The 20,972-nt window shown below is 44.3% G+C and overlaps 1 protein-coding gene across 1 annotated transcript in view; it reads left to right on the forward strand.

Moving 5' to 3' along the window:
• The window catches only part of OTOA (otoancorin), a 72,230-nt gene that overhangs the window by 10,949 nt on the left and 40,309 nt on the right, over positions 1–20,972 (forward strand). The window contains exons 2-11 of the mRNA XM_029219313.1: positions 858–952; positions 1,295–1,323; positions 1,415–1,445; positions 1,561–1,588; positions 3,092–3,179; positions 6,009–6,140; positions 9,070–9,305; positions 13,302–13,405; positions 17,545–17,645; positions 19,502–19,641. Coding sequence (XP_029075146.1) covers positions 862–952; positions 1,295–1,323; positions 1,415–1,445; positions 1,561–1,588; positions 3,092–3,179; positions 6,009–6,140; positions 9,070–9,305; positions 13,302–13,405; positions 17,545–17,645; positions 19,502–19,641 — 980 coding nt within the window. The 5' untranslated portion in view covers positions 858–861. The remainder of the gene's footprint in view (positions 1–857; positions 953–1,294; positions 1,324–1,414; positions 1,446–1,560; positions 1,589–3,091; positions 3,180–6,008; positions 6,141–9,069; positions 9,306–13,301; positions 13,406–17,544; positions 17,646–19,501; positions 19,642–20,972) is intronic.

Here is a 20,972-nt window from a genome sequence, read left to right on the forward strand (position 1 = left end):
TGACTGTTTTCCTTTTTATGCGTGTTCTCACTTCCCTGGTTAAATATATTCTTTGGAACTTGGGGAAGGCCTAGGAGGCTAAAATCTTTGTATAGACAAGAGGCAGGCGGAAGGGAGTGTGGGTCTGTTTTGGGAAGGCTCCATACGGTATGGCTCAGTTACAGTACCTCACAGGGGTTCAGTTTGCATGTTCCTGGTAACTAATGATGTTGATAAGCTTTTATGTGCTTATTGGCCATACATTTTTTTTTTTTTTTTTTTTGCGGTACGTGGGCCTCTCACTGTTGTGGCCTCTCCCATTGTGGAGCACAGGCTCCGGACGCGCAGGCTCAGCGGCCATGGCTCACGGGCCCAGCCGCTCCACGGCATGCGGGATCTTCCCGGACCGGGGCATGAACCTGTGTCCCCTGCATCGGCAGGCGGACTCTCAACCACTGCGCCACCAGGGAAGCCCAAATGTATTTTTTTTTAAATGAAGTTTAAATTTTTTCCCTATTGGCTTGTTTATCTTCTACTTACTGAATTGTTAGAGTTCTTTTCATATTCTAGATATAAGTCCTTTGTCAGATATAACAGAATCCATGCTTTTAACTGTTGCTTTTTGTTTGATTGAGGGGAATGAGAGGTAGATGTCAGAATATAAACAGGCCATTGTAGAGTGAGGAGAGAGATGATTGTGTCTTATACTAGCATAGGGTTTAGATGGAGCAAAGTGGATGGAATTTAAAATAAAAAAAAAAACACCTCAAGGAATTCTGGGTCTATTTTCCCCCTTTTGTCTTCTGAATGTTCCTAAATATATTTACAGATACAACCTGAATCAAACCTGAATTTTTCTTTGCTTGAATTAACTACAGGAGAATGTCTCAGGAACCTAGGACATACTGTCTTTTGCTGTTCCTTTTTCTGATCCATGGAGTGGCAAGTCATGGAGTTCCAGATTCCCGGCAGGGTAAGTCCTGAGGGAGGAGTCATCTGTCATGGTTTCCACACATCTTAGGGAATGGAGTGGGGTTAGATCAATTTAGGTACATGATGCCGCAAAGTGTTTTGAGATGTGTGCGTGCCTGTGTGTGTGTACCCACGTAAGTGTAGAATTTTCAGGATCATTCTGAAAGGGTTTTTCAAACCAAGGTTTTTTCACACTGGCACATATGCTCACAAGTATAATTAAAATTCACTAAAAATTTCCTTCATGAGTAACCTTTTCAGGGGCTCTTTTCTTAATACATATTTGTATTTTTGAGGGTCATCCAGTTCAATTCTATTTATACATTCAATGGCTTTGTTGCAGATTTGCCTCCTTTGTTGCAAAAAATGGCGGTGAGTATCCATTTTATTTTAAACAACATCCTCTGTACTGGAGCTGCCAACTTTTGGATGTTATACTCGACATTATCTCTTTGCCTTTTAGGAAGAAATAATAGATGGAAGCTACCTGAATGGTAATGTCCCTGCTGTCCCTGCTTGTTGCTTCTAAGAATTTCAAACAGAATGCGCTTATGATCTCTCCGGAATGATTCCTTTTTAAGTTGTCTTTTCATTTTATTTCCATTGTAGCATTGCTGGATCTCATACAGTTTCAAAGGTAACTCATCCTAAAGGGGGGGGGAAGGGATGGAATAGATGTTTAATAAAAATTCTTAATGGAAGTCTCTTAACTATAAAAAGTAAAATGTACTCATTACAAAAAATATCACCCAGTGAACAAGTGCTTTAGAATAGATACATTCGTTCAACACAATTTTCGCCCCCTCTGCTCTAGCACAAGAGCTAACATTTACTGACTGCTTACTATGTAGCAGGTACTATTCTAAGTGCTTTTATGCATAGAAACACATGTAATCTTCCCAAGCCTCCCCCTCCTCCCACCCAAGTAGGCCCTATTGTTACCCCATTGGACAGAATAATGAAACTGAGGCCCAGGGAGGTGATTTAAGGTCACACAGCTGGGAAATGGTGGAGCTGGGGTGTGTATCCAGCAGCCTGGCTCCAGGACTCACTGTTACTTTGCTCTCACTGTCACTTTATATTCTGTGTACAGGCTGGTGTTAGATACCAGGGATGTGGAGCAGGGCACTAGATAGTCTTATGGAAAGACAAATATTAACAGATAATTCTAATATAACAAGTACTATGAAGGAGAAATGGGAGCCTTGGGGCCCCATGACAGGAGCACTTAATTATATTAAAGTAGAAGATCCCCATAAACAGTCTTCTCCCTAAGGTAACTCCAGTTGATAGTCTTGGATATATTCTTTCAGGCTAAAATTTTTTATCTATCTATCTGTCTATCCATCTATCTATGCATCTATAAAAAATGTGACTATAAAAGGCCTTCTAACTGTTTAAGGCAGGAAGATTTATCTACTGCCAATTATTCCATCACAGCTGAAAGCAAAAGTCCACCTCACTCCTTTTGTCTGGATGAGTGGCATTCCATTCCATACCATCTGTTTAACATTTCACCTGCTGTTGGATATTTGAGTTGTTTCCAATTTTTGGCTGTTATGAATGAAGTTGTGCATTTTCTATGTGTTGGTCAATGTTTTAAGCACTTTACATGTGTGAACAAATTTAATTCTCACAGTTGTTAGCTGTATTACACAGAAAGGGAAACCGAGGCACAGGAAAATTCAGTAAACTGCCTAAGGCCATACAGTTCACTGGTAGAGCCAGGATTCAAACCCAGGTTTCGAGCCTACAGTCCTAACTATGCTATTTCAGCCTCTCATGGTATACAAAGCATCTGTTTTTTAAACTTAATATAGTCAGGACACCTTTCCAAGTCAATCTGTTTGGATTATTAATCTGAGTGGATTGTTATGGGATTTAGAATATAGCACACAACTTCAAATTGATCATTGTCTTTGAGAGACTGGTATGCAGGCTGATTCCTGGAATTGGAAACTCCCCCTCACTGTGCCAAGGAAACACATCTCCTACCTCTAAGCACAGAGTTCCTAGCATCCCGGCCCATCTTCATTGTCCTTTCTGAACCTCGGTCCCCTGATCACTCAGCTAGTAGGGGAACTGCTCATCCTAGGCGAGCCTGTCACCATGACCTTCTCCTGTCTGTCTTCAACTGAAGCTCCCATGTGTGGACGGCAGACCTGTCCCACAGAGTCGTGGCCTATCTGAATTCACGGAACGTTGCCTTCACCATCCCCAGCCTGCAGGTGTGTATCTGAGACCCGTCCCTGTGTTCCCCTCTCAGTGCTCAGGGGTTGCAAACTCAGGGGCCAGGTAAGTCAGAGAAGTGGGCTAGGTGGAGAGCTAGTCTTCGCTTCCACAAAGACACATGTTCTGTCCAGTGTTTTTTGAAACATGATATAAGCTCCTTTGTCTCTCTTTCATTTTTCCACTTTTGATGGAGACATGGTGTATTAGAGCAGCAGTCCTCAACCTTTTTGGCACCAGGGAGCGGTTTCATGGAAGACAGTTTTTCCATGGATTGGGATCGAGGGGATGGTTTCGGGATGATTCAAGTGCATTACATTTATCGTGCACTTTATTTCTGTTATTATTACATTGTAATATATAATGAAGTAAGTATAGAACTCACCATAATGTTGACAGGAGGCGGAGCTCAGGCGGTAATGCGAGTGATGGGGAGCGGCTGTAAATACAGATGAAGCTTTGCATGCTTGCCCGCCGCTCACCTCCTGCTGTGCGACTTGGTTCCTGTTGGGCCACAGATCGGTAGTGGTCCAAGGTCACGCACTGGTATTAGAGTATAGGCTGAGCTACTCTAACAAAGAGACTATAGATTGCAGCAGCTCAAACAATTTAGTTTATTTCTATCTCATATAATAGTCCAGGGCTAGGTGGGAGGTCCAGAGAGGAGAGACAGCTCTACTTCAAAAGGCCATCGAGGGGCCTGGGTTCCTTCTGTCTTATTGCTTTGTCATCATCTAGGGAGTGGTTGCCCACCTGATTGAAACAGCACATCCATTCTCCAACCCAGAGAGGGTGTGGTGGGAAAGAGGAAGTGAAGGCTGAATAGCCTCTCTTTAAGGATGTGACCTGCAAGTTGCACACTTCTTCCTGCTCACGTTTCATTGGCTCACAGTCCACAGTCCCATCTTACTGCAGAGGAGCAAGATGAGAGGCCATGTACCCAGCTAAAACTTATGGGATTCTGTTCCTAAAATAATTACAAGAGAGTGGACCTTTGGGTATAATTATCAGTCTCTCAATCATGGGTCCAAGAAATATTTTTCTTCCCTTTTAACTCTACTAGAAGAAAAACAGTAGCACAAACATGTAAATGGATGGCAGTGGATATTTGCCTTGGGGAACAATAGGGCCTGGTGGGGACTGCGGTGAATTGGCCAGCACATGCCTCATTAGCATAATCGGTAGCCCAGGGCGTTTTGTTTTGCCTTTACCAATACACTGTGAATAGCACAGAAAATTGAGACAACATTCTTTCAGATTTCAAAGACTATTATTTGATTCAGCAAAGAAGTCATGTCATTGACGAATGAAGTTCCGACATACGTCTTCTTTTGTTTCGGTTTTTACTTACCTTATAGTGAAGATGAAAGTGTCAACAAACATTCATGTGAGAACGACACTCAGAAGCCTGGTTGTTATCCATTTACCAGGACACCCACTAGGTGGAGGTGGCTGGTGGCCTCATGGCATTTGCTTTCTTCGCCATGTTCATCTGCAATCTAAAGAGAAGTGATGCCTGCCCTTTCTCTCTAGCAGTAGGGTTTCTCATAAAATGTGTATATTTTAACCTGATTAGGAGCTATACTACCTCTCTTCCTATTTGTATATTCATTTATTCATTTAATATCTACTTATCCAGCCTCTATTCTCTGCCAGGCACAGTTCTAGACACTGGAGACTCAGGAGAACAGGCGGTCACATTACTACCCCCGTGGGCCTTTCGTTCTAAGGGGAGAGACATTGAGTAAACAATCATTCAACTCATTCAGGGCAGAGAATAATGGCTGGCGCTTACTGAGAACACTTTACATCATCATTTCATCACTTACTCCTCATGACCTAGGATTAATTCTTACTTACATAGTAAGTTTGACTGTTGTTCCTACCTTTCAGCTGAGACCCAGGGATACTGTTGCCCATTTATCAAATAAAAATACAGGTTTCCCAGTTAAATTTGACTTGCAGACGATCAACGAATACATTTTTTTAGTGTAAGTATGTCCCATGCAATATTTGGGATATACTTATGCTAAAAAATTATTCGTTTATCTGCAAGTCAAATTTAACTGGACATCTTGTATTTCATCTAACCATCCTAGTTAAGGAACTTGCCCGAGGCCGTACAACTAGTAAGTGGCAAGGTGGGGATTTGCACACAGGTTATCTGGTGCTAGAGCTCACCTTTTGTCCGTGATGTCACATTATGCTACCTTTCTAGAGCACCTCTATTTAAGGAAGATTTAGAAAAGAATTCCCCAGATAGCAGAGGAAATCTCTTTCAGGAGAGGCTGCTGGCCTCTGCCCCTCACCCCGGAGGGGGTGCCACAGGGAGTTCATGCTGCCTGAATTTTGCTCCTGTGCTGGGGGCTTGGAGCATGGGAGAGGGTTTGAGCAGTGCCCGTCTGGAAGTAGTAAACTTTCCGGGTAGAGGCCAGCTGCCCTGGACTTGAAACCTCAATCACCTGCAGGGACCAGGCAGGCCATGGGGAAATCAGCTACCTAGAGGGTGGTGAGCCAGAAGAGTAATTACAGTGAGCAGCTGTCCCTCTGCCTGTTGATTATTACACAGAAGGGGATGTATGCCCAGCGTTGCCACTTCTTTGTGGTTTCCAAGAAAAGTTGGAAATTTGGATTTTTGTGAGGAATTCCATGAATTTTAAATGTTAGCAGCTCATAAAAAATTTTGGAGCCAATTCAACCAAACGTGTGCAGGCTGCCAGCTTGCGGTCTCTGCAGGGAATTAGGTGGCCAGGCTGGGCTGCTGGCCGTGGTGCTGACCATGTGCTCCTGTCCTGTCCTCACTGACTCTCCTAACGTTCCATATCCAGGCAGTCATGGAAAACCACCTGGAACAGTGTTTGTACCAGCCCTGGAAACTGCTGGAGGACCTGAGGGGAACTGATGCTCAGCAATTCCGCACTGCCATGAAATGTCTCTTAGAAGACAAGAAGGACCGCTTGGTGAGGCTCTCTTGGCATCCTGGGAGCGGAGGACGTCCAGGGCCAGTTGGTGTTTGTCAAGTTGAATGGAATTGAGCCTCACTCAGGCCTGGGCCCTTCTTTATCTCTTCCTCCCTCCTTCTCCTTCTGCAAACTCCCTGGGACCCAGGTTTCCTCTCTTACTTTCTCCAAAGTTCAGATGAAAGCCTTATGAGTCATATGCTTATGAGTACTAAGAAATGAGGGGTACTGAGGAGTCCCAGTAGTTTGGCTTCATAAACATCCATGAATGATTACTGTGCACCAGGGGACACTGGATTCAGAGATGAAAGACTGTCTCTGCCCTCAAGGAGCTTATGGTCCAGGGAGACCAAAAAACAGGAACAGAAAATTTCCACAAAATGAGGTTGGTAATGTAAGAGCAAAGAAAAGGCCTCTGAGACCCAGAGAACCCTTGGAATCAGAAAGGTGAGGTGTAGAGGTGGTTTTCTTTTCAGAGGCAGTTGAGTGTGGAGCAGTGTTTTCCAAAGGGAATTGAACCATTTAAACATTTTAATAATCATAAACTTATTTTAATGTCTGTTATTAAAATGCACATCAAAACTGTGAGTTTGGTGGAGATGTAATGTTCCCTTTTGAAATGAATTTAAGTTTTAAAAAGAGTTTAAAGTAAAAATATGAACTAAATAATAGTAAAGGCAATGCAAAGATATGGCAAAAATGAGGATGGTGGTCTTTGAAAATGATACTGATCAATGTTTACTGTGTGTCGGGTATTATTTTCAGGGAATGATCAGCAAGCCGTTTCTGTAAAGGGCCGGAGAGTAAATATTTTAGGCTTTGCAGGCCATACAATCTCTGTCACAACTACTCACCTCTGCTGTTGTAGCATCAGAGCAGCCGTAGATGGCAGGTCAATGCATGGGTGTGGATGTGTTCCAATTAAACTTTATTTGCAAAAACAGGCAGTGGGTCAGATTTGACCTGTGGGCCCTATTTGCCAACACCGTTCTAAGGGTTTAACAAACCTGGACCTATTGAATTGTCTCCAGGACCTTCTGAAATGAGGATAAATAGACTCTTACCATTTCAATATTCAGATGAGGAAACAGGCTTGGAGAGGTTGAGTAAGTAACCTCGGGTTACACAGCTTGACAGTGGCAGATCTGAGGTGGGAACCTGGGCTCCTGACTCTAGCTGTGAGCCCTCTGGCATCTGGTGAAGCCCGTGGGCTCCATCTCAGAATAATGTGTTAAAATACAATGGATGACAAAGGAAGCCGATTCTATTGAAATACATTTATCAAAATACATAAGACAAAGTTAAGGGTACAGTAATTTATGTGCTTCTGTAACACGTCCAAAAACAAGATTTAGTGGCGGGTCTAATAGTTTCTGTAATTTTGAGGAAGTGTTGAGTGTAAGTGAGATTTCAAGACGTTTGCAGCAATGGTAGTGCGTTATGAAAGTTTGTGATTTCTAGTGATGACACATCAAAGGTTCTCCTGCCACCTTGCTGGCTTGCTGCCTACGTTCATCCCTGAAGGAGATGCCAGGGACCAATTCCATGGCAGTGAAAAGGAGGATGCAGTTTCCCCCCAGTGTTCACAGATGCCCTAATACTATCCACAGACCCCTGCCCAATAGCCCCTAAGTTACACTCTTAGCCGCTGCGCTGTTTGGCCCCAACCGGGAATGACGTAAGTTAGGAAACACATGGGCGTGGTGAGAGGTGTGGGCTTGGACTCAGTACACTTGTTTCAGATCCCAGCTTTGTGCAGGTTTGGCCTGGTTAACTAGTCTCTCTTTTGTTCTCGTCACCTGTAATATTGAGTTTTTATAGCATGTAATGTTTGCCGAGTGTTCACTAGGTACCGGGCACTCTCCATTCATTATCTCCTTCAATTCTTATCTAGATCTAGGAGGTAGGCACTGATTTTATCTTCATTCAAGAGGAAGAAACTGAGACTTAAAAAAGATAAGTGATTTGGTCAAGGACACACACATGTAAGTGGAGGGCCTGGCATCTGAACCTAGGAATGTCTGACCCGCAGACCCATGGGGCTTAACCTATAGGACTGTTGTGAGAATTACAGGAGGTGATGCATGCTTGTTCCATGCTTGACACAGTGCCTGGAGTGTAGTCCATAGGCAGTAAATTGTGGTTGTTGTTTTCAGAGGGTGTGTTGGGTGAAGGACAGAGTCGTGTCCAGTCTGATTGTACCTACACCCTGTCAGTATTCCTGGGGTCTGTGGTTCAAAAGATTCATTCATTCGTTCATTCTAACAGGCTATTTCTCAATGTCTTCTAGGTACCAGGCATCCCACTAGGCACATGGCTTGGGCCCCAGCACTTTCCTGGCCCAACCTCAGCTACACACTGGAATCAGATGCCAGGGCTCCACCAGAGACCAGTTAAACCAGGCTCTATACAGTGGTGCTGGGGATCACCTCCCTAGTGATTCTGATGTGTAGCCAAGATTGAGATCCACTGGCTTGGAGGAAAGATAGGCCCATAAGCATCTCTAATGCATCATGGAGTTTGGTTCAAGATGCTGTTGGGAGCCCAGAGTGGAGGGAGATTTGATTTGACTTAAGTAGGACATCAGAGAAGACTTCACCAATGAAATGACAACTGAGCTTGGCCTTAAAGGATCAGCTGGATTTCTCTGGGAGCAGGAGGTGGAGAGGGGATGCCGGTTAGAGCAAGGGCCTGAGGTGTGACAGTCATGGTGTATCTGGAGAATGACAAGGTGCCTAGTGTGGGTGAAGCAGGTGAAGGCCTTGACTTTGTTCTTTAGGTGATGGAAAGGTCTAGAAGATTTGACATAGCAGCATGGTGTTTCACAGTGGTCCTGAATTTCACCACTGCTGCTAAGTGTGGTCTCTCCCAGTGTTTCCAAATCAAGAGGCAGCTCTCAAGACAAGCCTAACTTCTATCATTCCTGTAGGAGCTGGATGACATCACTGTTGACTTGGGAGAGATTCGGAAACAAGCCTTGCAGAGCCCGGGCGTGAACCGCAGCCTGTTTCTCATCACGCTGGAGAGGTGTTTCCAGGTGCTGAACCCCCTGGAGTGTGTGGAGATTCTGGGCAGGGTGCTAAGGGGCTCCTCAGGCCACTTTCTCCAGCCGGATATCACAGAGAGGCTCCCCCGGGACCTGCGTGAAGATGCCTTCAAGAACCTGTGAGTGACCCCCTGCCCCCCCCAGAGTCTGTCCTGAGAAGTCAAGGAGGTAACGCATGAGGGAGGGGAGAAGGCAGGTGGGGACAGGTTAATATTCGAGGTCAGTTTAGAGGTGGTTTGATTAAAACAGTCTCCCAAATTTTAGTCATTCTGGTATCATCCTCACAATTTTTCCATACCTATATACCACCTGTATCATTATTAGTTTGTGTTTTTTAAAAGTAGATTCATTCTATTTACTTAAAAATATCTATTTTAAAAGTAAATATGGGACTATCCTGGTGGCGCAGTGGTTAAGAATCCGCCTGCCAATGCAGGAGACGTGGGTCCGATCTCTGGTCCGGGAAGATCCCACATGCCGCGGAGCAGCTAAGCCTGTATCCCACAACTACTGGGCCTGTGCTCTAGAGCCCGCGAGCCACAACTACTGAGCCCACGTGCTGCAACTACTGAAGCCCACGTGCCTGTGCTCTGCAACAAGAGAAGCCACTGCAATGAGAATCTTGTGCACCACAGCAACACAGCAACGAGTAGCCCCTGCTCGCCGCAACTAGAGAAAGCCCGCACACAGCAACGAAGACCCAATGCAGCCAAAAATAAATAAATGAATTTATTTTTAAAAAAGTAAATATGATACACACTACTGTATATAAAAAAGATAACTAACAAGGAATTACTGTATAGCACAGGGTACTATACTCAATATTTTGTAACAACCTATAAGGGAAAAGAATCTGAAAAAAATAGGTACATATGTATGTATAACAATCACTTTGCTGTACACCTGAAACTAACACAACATTGTAAATCAACTATACTTCATAAAAAATAAGTAAATAAATTTTAAAAAGTAAAGGGCTTCCCTGGTGACGCAGTGGTTGAGAGTCCGCCTGCCGATGCAGGGGACGCGGGTTCGTGCCCCGGTCCGGGAAGATCCCACATGCCGCAGAGCGGCTGGGCCTGTGAGCCATGGCCGCTGGGCCTGCGCATCTGGAGCCTGTGCTCTGCAATGGGAGAGGCCACAACAGTGAGAGGACCGCGTACCGCAAAAAAAAAAAAAAAAAAAGTAAATATGGTATAATTACTGTAAATGGGAAACCAGTATCACTTGTCTTAAGTAATCATAAAAATGAATACAATATAAAAAACAAACCAGTGTCATTAAATCTTAGCTAGATATGTTGTTCTGAGCCTAGGACCTGTTCCCTTGGTTAAAAAAGGAGCTGAGTGTGTGTTGAAGACTCTCTAGCACTAAAGTGAGACTTCCACCTTGAGAGTCAGCAGGACTGACAGACACAGTTGGATCCAGAAGCTCAGATTACATCATCAGGAACATCTCTGGCTTTTTATCTCTCAGCTCTGCCCTCCTCTGTGTTGGCCTCACTCCCAGGCGGGCTCTCTCCATGAGGGAGCATGGGCACAGTTCCAAGTAGAGTCCTAGACCTGATTCTCATTGGTCCACACTGGGTCATGTGCCCATTCTTCTTTTTTTTTTTGGCTGCGTCACTCAGCATGTGGGATCTTAGTTCCTCAACCAGGAGGGATCGAGGGATCGAACCCACGCCCCCTGCAGTGGAAGTGTGGAGTCCCAACCACTGGGCCACCAGCGAAGTCCCCGTGTCCCCATTCTTGAGCCGGTCACTGTGGCCAATGGGATCTTATATGCTGAATGGCTTAGATGTGGGTCACAGTCCCACCCAAATGACATGGATCAAGATGGGGACATGGGGACTTCGCTGGTGGCCCAGACAAGTGTTGACAAGAGGGAGGAGTGGACACTTGACAGTCAAAACTCACAGCTGGTCAGCACAAAACTTTATGTAAACCCTGACAAGAGCCTGGGAGAAGGTTACAAGCCTTACAGAGAGAAAGAAAACAGATCAATACAGAGAGAACGTTGCCCGACACCAGATTCTCATCACGAGGTGGGAGTCCAGAATATGGCCCCATTTCCCGTTTCTTGATGAGCATCATTTAATCCAACCTCTTCTTCGCAGATGAAGAAACTGAAGCCCAAAGAGAGGACAGCGTCCCTTGAAGTGACCCCCTGGGGCTTGACTTAATTTGAACTCAAGCCAGTTCTTCTGAATCTCAGTTGTTTTTTTTTTTTTTTTTGCGGTACGTGGGCCTCTTACTGTTGTGGCCTCTCCCATTGCGGAGCACAGGCTCCGGACGCTCAGGCTCAGCAGCCATGGCTCATGGGCCCAGCCGCTCCGCGGCATGTGGGATCTTCCCGGACCGGGTCACGAACCCTCGTCCCCTGCATCGGCAGGCGGACTCTCAACCACTGCGCCACCAGGGAAGCCCTGAACCTCAGTTTTGACCTTTTCCTACTCTACCCTCTCTTCCCCTTCTTGTGAGGATGATGTCAGTAAGCCCCACCCCCATTCTTCAAATGAGGAAACTGAGGCACAGAGAGATTGTATAACTTGCTCTAGGTCAGACTGCTAGGGAATGATAGAGCCAGCATTTTTACAAATGGGCAAGCTTTCCCTTAAATAATGTAAACATCATTTTTTCAGAATTATATCTATCTCCTGTCCCTTTCACGTACTGTGCTGTTCTGAAAAACAAAACAACAACCCAAAAAAGACAGAGAGAGAGAAAGAGAGAGAAAGAAGAAGATGAAGAGTAAGAACCAGGAGAAGAGGAGAAAGGAGGAAAAAAAACAACCGAGGAGAAGGAGGAAGAGAGGAGAAGAAGAAGAAAAGAAAGATACGGCAAGAAGATATTAAGATAGATTTAAGGGAAAGTTTGCCTCTTCATATATGAAATGACGGGGAGAGTGGTGAGGATAAACTTTAAGCTTAGAAAAGAGCAGATGGGTCATTTGCTGAATTGATTTTCAGTGGTGGTGGGTGGAGGTGAGGGAAGTTTTCCAGGATGAGTAGACTCAGCTATTTTGCAGGTATGAACTGGAGGGGCGATCAGTGCCAAATGCTGTGAAAGGTCAAGTCATATTTGGACCAAATGGGACTGCTGGGTATGGTGACAAGGAGCTCATTCAGGACTTGGGCCACAAGGAGTGGTGATGAAGAAACCAGATGTCAGTGGCTTAAAAAGTGACCAAGACACTTTACGCCCATCAGGATATCTGTAATCAAAGTGTCAGATAATAACAAGTGCTGACAATGACGTGGAGAAATCAGAACCCTCAGACACTGTTGGTGAGAAAGTGAAGTGGTACGGCTACTTTGGAAAATAGTCTGGAGTTCCTCAAAAGGCTAAGCATAGAGTTGCCATCGAACCCAGCAACTCCACTCCTGGGTCTATTCCCAAGAAAAATGAAATGTGTCACACAAACACTTATACATGAATGTTTACAGCAGCGTTATTTATAAAAGACAAAAGGGGGAAACAACCCGTGTCCATCAACTGATGAACAGATAAACAAAATGTGGTATATTTGTACAACGGAACAGAATTTGGCCATAAAAAAATGAATTACTGATTCATGTTCCAACATGCATGAACCTTGAAGTCATCATGCCAAGTGAAAGAGGCCAGATACAAAAGTGACATATTATATGATTGCATTTATTGGAAATATCCAGAAGACGTAAATCTATAAAGAGAGAAAGTAGATTAGTGGTTTCTAGGAGTTGGGATGACTAGAAGTTCTGGGGTGATAGCTAAAAGGTAGGAGGTTTCTTTTTGAGGTACTTTAAAGGGTTCTAAAATTGATTGTGGTGATGGTTGTACAAGTCTGAATATACTGAAAACCACTGAGTTGTATACTTTGTATGGTATAAGTTATATCTGAATAAAACTGTTACCAAAAAAAAAAAGGACCTGGTGGTGAGGAAGTGAAGAGTCGTCTTTGGAAGGTATTTAACTGTGATGGGAAGAGGAGAAACAGGAAAATCGCTACATCTGTAGCAAGGGAGTGGGAAGGGCTTTTAACCAAAGATAGCTTTGTATACTTTTGTTGTTTGGACCCTGCCTGAAGGCCTTCATATTTGTTCCTTAATTGACACCTATGTGTATGTCATGTAGGTCTGTGGTGTTCAAAGATCTCTACGACCAAACCTCGGCCCATTCCCAGAGGGCTGTCTACTCCTGGATGACTGGGATTTTGCAGACATCCTCCAATGGCACTGGTGAGCCCAGGCTTTGAGGTGGGAACACTTCTTAGGGGGAGTCCATCCTTAAAAGTGATGCTTCATCTCTGAAGATAGGGATTTGATTTCATTGCCACTTAAGATTTTTAGCTCCCTCAGCTTCCAAAAAGTGTTTGATGTGGTTTATGGAAAAACCACATACCCCATTTCATCAGTGCATTTTTCACACGCTGAAGTCTCTGAAGTCAGCATCATCTGTATCTTACAATCAACACCGTGTCCAAGTTTAGCTTCTTAGTGGAACGTAAATAATGCTGGCACCTTAGATTCCATGAAAACTTGCCGTACTGCGCAGCGTGCGGGATCTTAGTGCCCAGGGATCGAACCCTGTAGTGGAAGCGAGGAGTCTTAACCACTGGACCGCCAGGGAAGTCCCTCAATGAAAACTTTTAGAATCAGGTTACAAGTTCAAAATCTGTGTTAAAAATCTGTATCAAAGTGGGACAAAATAGTTTTTTTTTTTTGTTTTGCAGTACGCGGGCCTCTCACTGCTGTGGCCTCTCCCGTTGCGGAGCACAGGCTCCAGACGTGCAGGCTCAGCAGCCATGGCTCATGGAACCAGCCGCTCTGCGGCATGTGGGATCTTCCCGGACCGGGGCACGAACCCGCGTCCCCTGCATCAGCAGGCGGACTCTCAACCACTGCGCCACCAGGGAAGCCCAAAATAGTTTTTTTAAAAGAAAATATAGGCAATAAAGCACAGAAATTTAGTGCTAAGCTTCCAGCAACCGAAGCAGCAGTAGGTCAGGAGTAATTTATTTGGCAGATGTTTGTTCAAAACCTACTATTTTCTAGAGTAGTGAAATTCATAGAGACAGAAAGTAGAGTGGTGGTTGCCAGGGGCCAGAGGGAGGAAGGAGTGGGGAATTACTATTTAATGAGTACAGAATTCCAGTTTTGCAAGATGAAAAAGCTCTGGAAATGGATGGTGGTGCTGGTTGCACAGCAAAGTGAATGTACTTAATGCCATCGAACTGTATCCTTAAAAGTAGTTAAGGGGCTTGAGAGTCCGCCTGCCGATGCAGGGGACGCGGGTTCGTGCCCCGGTCCGGGAGGGTCCCATGTGCCGTGGTGCGGCTGGGCCCGTGAGCCATGGCCGCTGGGCCTGCGTGTCCGGAGCCTGTGCTCCGCAACGGGAGAGGCCACAACTGTGAGAGGCCCGCGTATCGTTAAAAAAAAAAAAAAAAAAAAAAAAAAAAGTAGTTAAGATAGTAAATTTTATGTTACGTGTATTTTACTGCAATTGAAAAAAAAGGAGAGAGAATGGCTATGTAGATTAGTAACGCAAACAATTTCACAGGTAGCTTCAACTTGTTGAATCTTTAATGTTAGTGATGTAAAGACAATAAACTTTTTAAACACCTAAAAAGAGCCTACTATGTGTCAGCCACTGGCGATACAAAGGAAAAGAAGACTAAGTCTTTGTTCTCATGGAGCTATAATTTTATTGTGGGAGAGTAGGTGGAGAAAACTTGTAAGCAAGTAAATAAAGAGAGAGAGAGAGAGAGGACACAAATACTGGTAACTGCTCTGCAGAAAATAAAAGGGACCAATGCCATGGAAAGGGTTACTGCTTTAGCCTAGAGCAGGGCTTGGCAAGTGTTTTCTGTAAAGGGCCAGAGTAAATTTATAGGCTTTGTGGCCCTACAGTCTCTGTCTCAACTATCCGACTCTGATGTTGTAGCACAAAAGCAGCTCTAGACAGCAGATAAATAGGCATGGCTGTGTCCCAAGAGAACCTTATTTATGGACACTGACATTTGAATTTCATGTGATTTTCATGTGTCAGAAAATATTCGTCGTCTTTTGATTTTCCCTCAATCATTGAAAAAATGTAAAAACCGGGAACTTCTCTGGTGGCGCAGTGGTTGGGACTCCGCGCTCCCAGTGCAGGGGGCCCGGGTTCGATCCCTGATCGGGGAACTGGATCCCACATGCATGCCGCAGCAGGAGTTTGAATGCTGCAACTGAGGAGCTGGCAAGCCTCAACTAAGGAGCCCACGAACCGCAACTGAGACCCGGCACAGCCAAATAAATATTTTTAAAAAATGTAAAAACCAAGCTCGAAGGTGGGCTGGGTTTGGTCCACGGGCTGTAGTTTCTGACTGCTGGCTAAGGAGGCAGAGCAGAGCTCTCTGGGCAGGTGACATTTGGATTGAGACCAAAATGAGAAATGGGATCAGACATGCGAGGCTCTGGAGGAAGAGCATTCCAGGCAGGGGAAGCAGCAAATACAAAGGCCGCGAGGTGGGAATGAGCTGCGTGTGTGTGGGAAACAGAGAAAGCTGGTGGCGGTGAAGTGTAGGGAGTGCCAATCAATCCTTTTCCTGGAATTCAGCTCTGAAGTTTGTATATAAGAAGCATTAAACAATGGAATAAATGTCTTCCATGCTCAGCAGAATTCCCTCTGCCTGACGCATAGTGGTAGCCTCCAAAAAACTGAATCTCACACTAAGTGACCCTGAGAAATTCACTCAACTCACCCTCCAGACTCTAGACTTCCCTTAAGTCCTTGTTGCCAGAATTTAGTTGGAGACAGACTCTCCTAAAATTCCTATATGATACGTTTCATTATTAAGCTAAGTGAATTGAAATGAATTCTATTTGGACTTTAAACTTTTTTTTCATGAAGTTCCTTGAGGTAACTGGAAATACTTTGGGTGTCAAAACTATCCCAAGTTTGGGGATCATTGGTCTGCAGAAATACAGTTCATGCTTAATAATTAATTAGAGGGACTTCCCTGGTGGCACAGTGGTTGAGAATCTGCCTGCCAATGCAGGGGACATGGGTTCGAGCCCTGGTCCGGGAAGATCCCACGTGCCGCGGAGCTACTGAGCCCGCGTGCCGCAACTACTGAGCCCATGAGCCACAACTACTGAAGCCCATGCGCCTAGAGCCTGTACTCTGCAACAAGAGAAGCCACCGCAATGAGAAGCCTGTGCACCGCAACAAAGAGTAGCCCCCGCTCGCCGCAACTAGAGAAAGCTCGCATGTGGCAACAAAACCCAACGCAGCCAAAAAAAAAAAAAAAAAAAAATGAATTAGAAATGAACAACTCAGCTTGGTTTGGTGAATTTAGTGGTTTCCCCACAGAATTCTCTAGCCTTCCAGGGCCACCCTTTCTTCTATAACCAAGTCAAGTGTCCAGAGTCCCCATCGAGAGGATCACAGGTGTTTACCTGTGCTCACCACAACAGCTCTGATTCCTGGGCTGGGGGAGGGCACCCTCTTGTCCCTGTGACTTGGCCCAGGCACCAGCTGACTTCACTGTCTCCTCTGGGCATCAGCCATTGCCCACGGCTTGCTGCAACAGCTCTTGGTGACTGATTCACTGCACCCTATAACGGCTCCTCTGCTTTTTTCATTTCCCCAAAATGCTACCAACGCGATGGTGTTCTGTGTAAACCTTTTACTGGAGGATTAGGGGCAACGGCAGCCAATTCTAGTTCACTGAAACTTGAAGTTGGATCCTGGCCACGATTGTTCTTAAAGCCCCACTGACATTTGCTGATGGGGAATTTCAAATGCCTGAACGGAATTATAGAGTCCTCTGGGAATTGAGAGAAGGGAGAACACTGCTGCTGGCTGAGGAGATGAGAGAAGGCTTTAAGAAAGGAAACACTTGGAAGCTGAAGAGTTAGGGGAAAGGCATTCTAGCTGATGAGAAGGGCCCAAGAGAGTAAAGATTTGGAGACCATTTGGGGTGCATATGAGGAAGGTTTGGCTCATGTACATGGTGATAATAAGGAAGATAAGAATTGTTACTGGTAGTAATAAAAGAGTCAAATATATTTCAAGTTAGTAACTAACTAAAAATAAAACTGTATTTTGTGGTCTTAAGTATTAAAAAAATAATCTGCATTTCTAACAAGTTCCCAGGTGATACTGAGGCTGCTGGTTCAAGGGCCGCTCTATTGAGTAACGAAGTGGTGGACGTCTGTCATTGCCTGTGTGTAGTGTAGCATCTCATAAGTAGGGGGCTCTCAAAAGATGGTTGTGGAATGAATTAATAAATGCAAAGAGGAGTCCTGACATCAAAGATCTTTTGACTATCATATACCAGTGCACAGTCTTTTATTAATTTTTACTTATTTGTCCACTTATTTATTTTTTGCAGATGACTCTGTTTCATGGGTCAGTGCAGAAAACTTATGGATTTTGGGCAGATATATGGTTCACCTATCCTTTGAAGAAATTATGAATATTAGTCCTACAGAAGTAAGTTGGAAAAGTTCATTTACATGTTCCCATCACTAATACTTCTGGGGTAAGGTGTATTCTAAACCTCTCACATTTAGCCAGCTAGTCAAGGTGCCCTGGGAAATGAACACCCACCTCAGCTCAACATAACTTGAGCATCTAAAGAAAATTCCTGGAATAAGACCTCAAGCAGTCAGTCACTGGATTGTGTTCTAGTGTAGAAAAGCTAAGAAAAGAAAAAGGACTGTGGACTGTTAAGATAGCTCTGATGTGAAAAAACATGATCTATAAATGTTGGCTACGTACCAAAAATCATTTAAGGGTATTTTTGTACTCAAGAAAGGCCAAGGACAATAACTGTAGAGTTTCCGGTCCTTGGAAGCACGAACGCAAATGAAAAGCGATGTGGATTAATAGCTACTTCTATTTATGGTTACTTCTTTTGATACCTACTTCAGCGTGTGTGATGATTGGATTTTAACTCTAGAGTTTACAGTGGAGAAATACACATATTCGAGGTTACTTAACTCACCCGTCAGGTGTCTTTCTCCTTCTGATGTTGGCTCGATGACACTAAAATCCCTGGGGTAGCATGATTTTAGAATGCAGCCTCCAAAGAATGCTGCCAACAGGGAGGCATTTGTAAGCAGTTTGGGGCTTGCCACCAGTTTTTATCCTGTGTGCCCTAACTTTCTGCTGGCCAGTGAGAGAAGTGTTTGCATCAAATGACTGGCTTGTTCAAGGACCGATTGACCCAACAATATCTGGTTGTTGTGAAACCAGAGGCAGAACGAGGTTTCTCTTTTTACCTGGGAGGCTGGAAGTATTTCAAATGTCTCTCAATTTTATAATTCCCAGTTATAAAATGGATTAAACTTCCATTTTACTCTCCAAAAGAAGTTGAGTGAATTTCAGGAAGTGGATAGAGGTTAAATTCTTAGGAAACTGGGCCCCTAGCGGGGAATTTATGAGATTCAGATGCCATTTGCACCATTTCTTCATCTTCTAAAAATGTAGAGAAGGGAGGTGAAGCCACAGAGTGCCAATGCTACGAGGGATTTTCATATGGACGGAGAGTACAATTCTTGAGGGAGAGACAACTTTTTGAGATTTAAGCGCAGAATAACCATGCGTTGAAATATTGGAGACTTCAATGCAAAAAAGTGAACAAGAATAGAAAGAATCTGAATAGCGTATTTAATAAAGTTGAATATATGATATATATTTGCATTATATAGGTGTGTTATGTATTATGTAAACATACATTTACATATATATTATATACATATATTCAACTTTGTATCTTACAAAGAGAACACACTCTTTTTTATCACCTGAGGGTCATTTATAAACTGACTCATCTATTAAAAAAATTCCGATTCCCCAAAACAATTTATGGACCATATTCTCTGAACTCAATAAAGCAAATCTAGAAATAACTGTGCAAATATTAGCTTTAAAAAAGTTCAACTACTCAGTAAAAACAAACAAACAAACAAACAAACAAAAAACTTTCCTAAATAACAGTGGGATTGAAGAGTAAACTAAAGCAGCAGTTACAGACCATTAAGAAATCAATGACACCTATGGTTACCAAAGGGGAGAGGGGGTGGGAGGCATAAATTAGGAGTTTGGAATTAGCAGATACAAGTTACTATATATAAAATAGATAAACCACAAGGTCCTACTGTATAGCACAGGGAACTGTATTCAATGTCTTGTAATAAACTATCATAGGGAAAAAGAGAAATCAATGAAAATGAGACATGGGCACCTCCAAGTGCCAAGAGTAGGGCAGAGCACAGACCAGCGGGGTGGGGATGCACGGGGCCACTTCATTCCTCCACACTGATCTGCCTGTCCTTGTCCACCAGATTGGGCTGTTTATCAGCTATGACAACGCCACCAAGCAGCTGGACACGGTTTATGACATCACACCTGAACTGGCCCAGGCATTTCTGGAGAGAATCAGCTCCTCCAACTTTGATGTGAGGAATACCTCTACCATCCACAGGCAAGGGGCGTGGGCGTTGGGCCCTTGGAGCTGTTTCCCAAGATGCCATCTAAGCATCAGCTTCCTCTGAGCAGCAAAAGACCCGGGCAGGAAAGGGAGGTGGCTGGTCCATGTCTTTGGAGAGTTCCATGTCTTTGTGCATGTGAGGGAGGTGTTTCCCCAAAGAGACCCCTTTCAAGAGGTTGTGAAGTGGGGAAGAAAACAAATGCTTTTTAAGCATCTCCTATGTGCCAGACATTTTATATAACCTTATATATATATAACTTTATATAACCTTATCAAGCGCTAAGATTCCAGCTCTGGGCATGAAAATGGAACATTTTAACTAGTACTCCATCCATTCTAAGGTAAATGTGTAATTTCCAAGAGGTTGGGTTGAGTATTGGAAATAGCTTATGGGTCCCCATATCTGTGAACCCCTTGTTATCCAGACTCTCAGGTGGGGAGCCCTGGGATGAGATCAGCTCTAGAATTTAGTGATTGTAACATGATCCCCCAGAACCATTTCCAGCAGGGGAGGGCCAGGAGCTGCACACCTGGTGACCCCAGAAAGGGTTTGAATGTTGGGGGGTGTGTGCAGTGGGGAGGGCTGACGGGCACTGTTCACCCATCTTCTCTCCATCTCCCAGGGCCTTACTGTCACAGTGCTTTCTCTGACATTACCACATGACCTTACATTTTTCAAAGCACTTGCAGAGAATGTTCTCATATAAAACTCTTACACCGGGGCTTCCCTGGTGGCGCAGTGGTTGAGAGTCCGCCTGCCGATGCAGGGGACACGGGTTCGTGCCCCGGTCTGGGAAGATCCCACATGCCGCGGAGCGGCTGGGCCCGTGAGCCATGGCCGCTGAGCCTGTGCGTCCGGGGCCTGTGCTCCGCAGCGGGAGAGGCCACAACACTGAGAGGCCCGCGTACCGCAAAAACAAACAAACAAAAAACTCTTACACCTTCTTGCCCTATCCTTAGTAATTTTCACCATTAGCATGGCTCCCATTTTTTTTTTTTATAGTTACACCAAAAATAGCTTAGCTGTTAAGAATATGGGACCTGGAACCAGACTTCCTGGGTTTAATCCTGGCTCTGCCACTTACAAGTAGTGTGATCTTGGCCATGTTACTGTGCCTCTCTGTGCCTCCATTTTCCCATCTGTAAAATGGGAGCTACTAAGCTGCCTACCTCATTAAGACCCTTGTAAAGATTAAGAACATCTGCACAATACGGGGATGTATGTATACGTATAGCTGATTCACTTTGTTATACAACAGAAACTATTTTACACCAATAAAGATGTTAAAAAAAAAGAACATCTGCAAATAGTAAGTGGTCAAGAA

Source organism: Monodon monoceros, unplaced genomic scaffold (genome assembly GCF_005190385.1).
Source record: "Monodon monoceros isolate NGI ecotype Baffin Bay Population unplaced genomic scaffold, NGI_Narwhal_1 Super_Scaffold_13, whole genome shotgun sequence".
Taxonomy (NCBI): Eukaryota; Metazoa; Chordata; class Mammalia; order Artiodactyla; family Monodontidae; genus Monodon; species Monodon monoceros.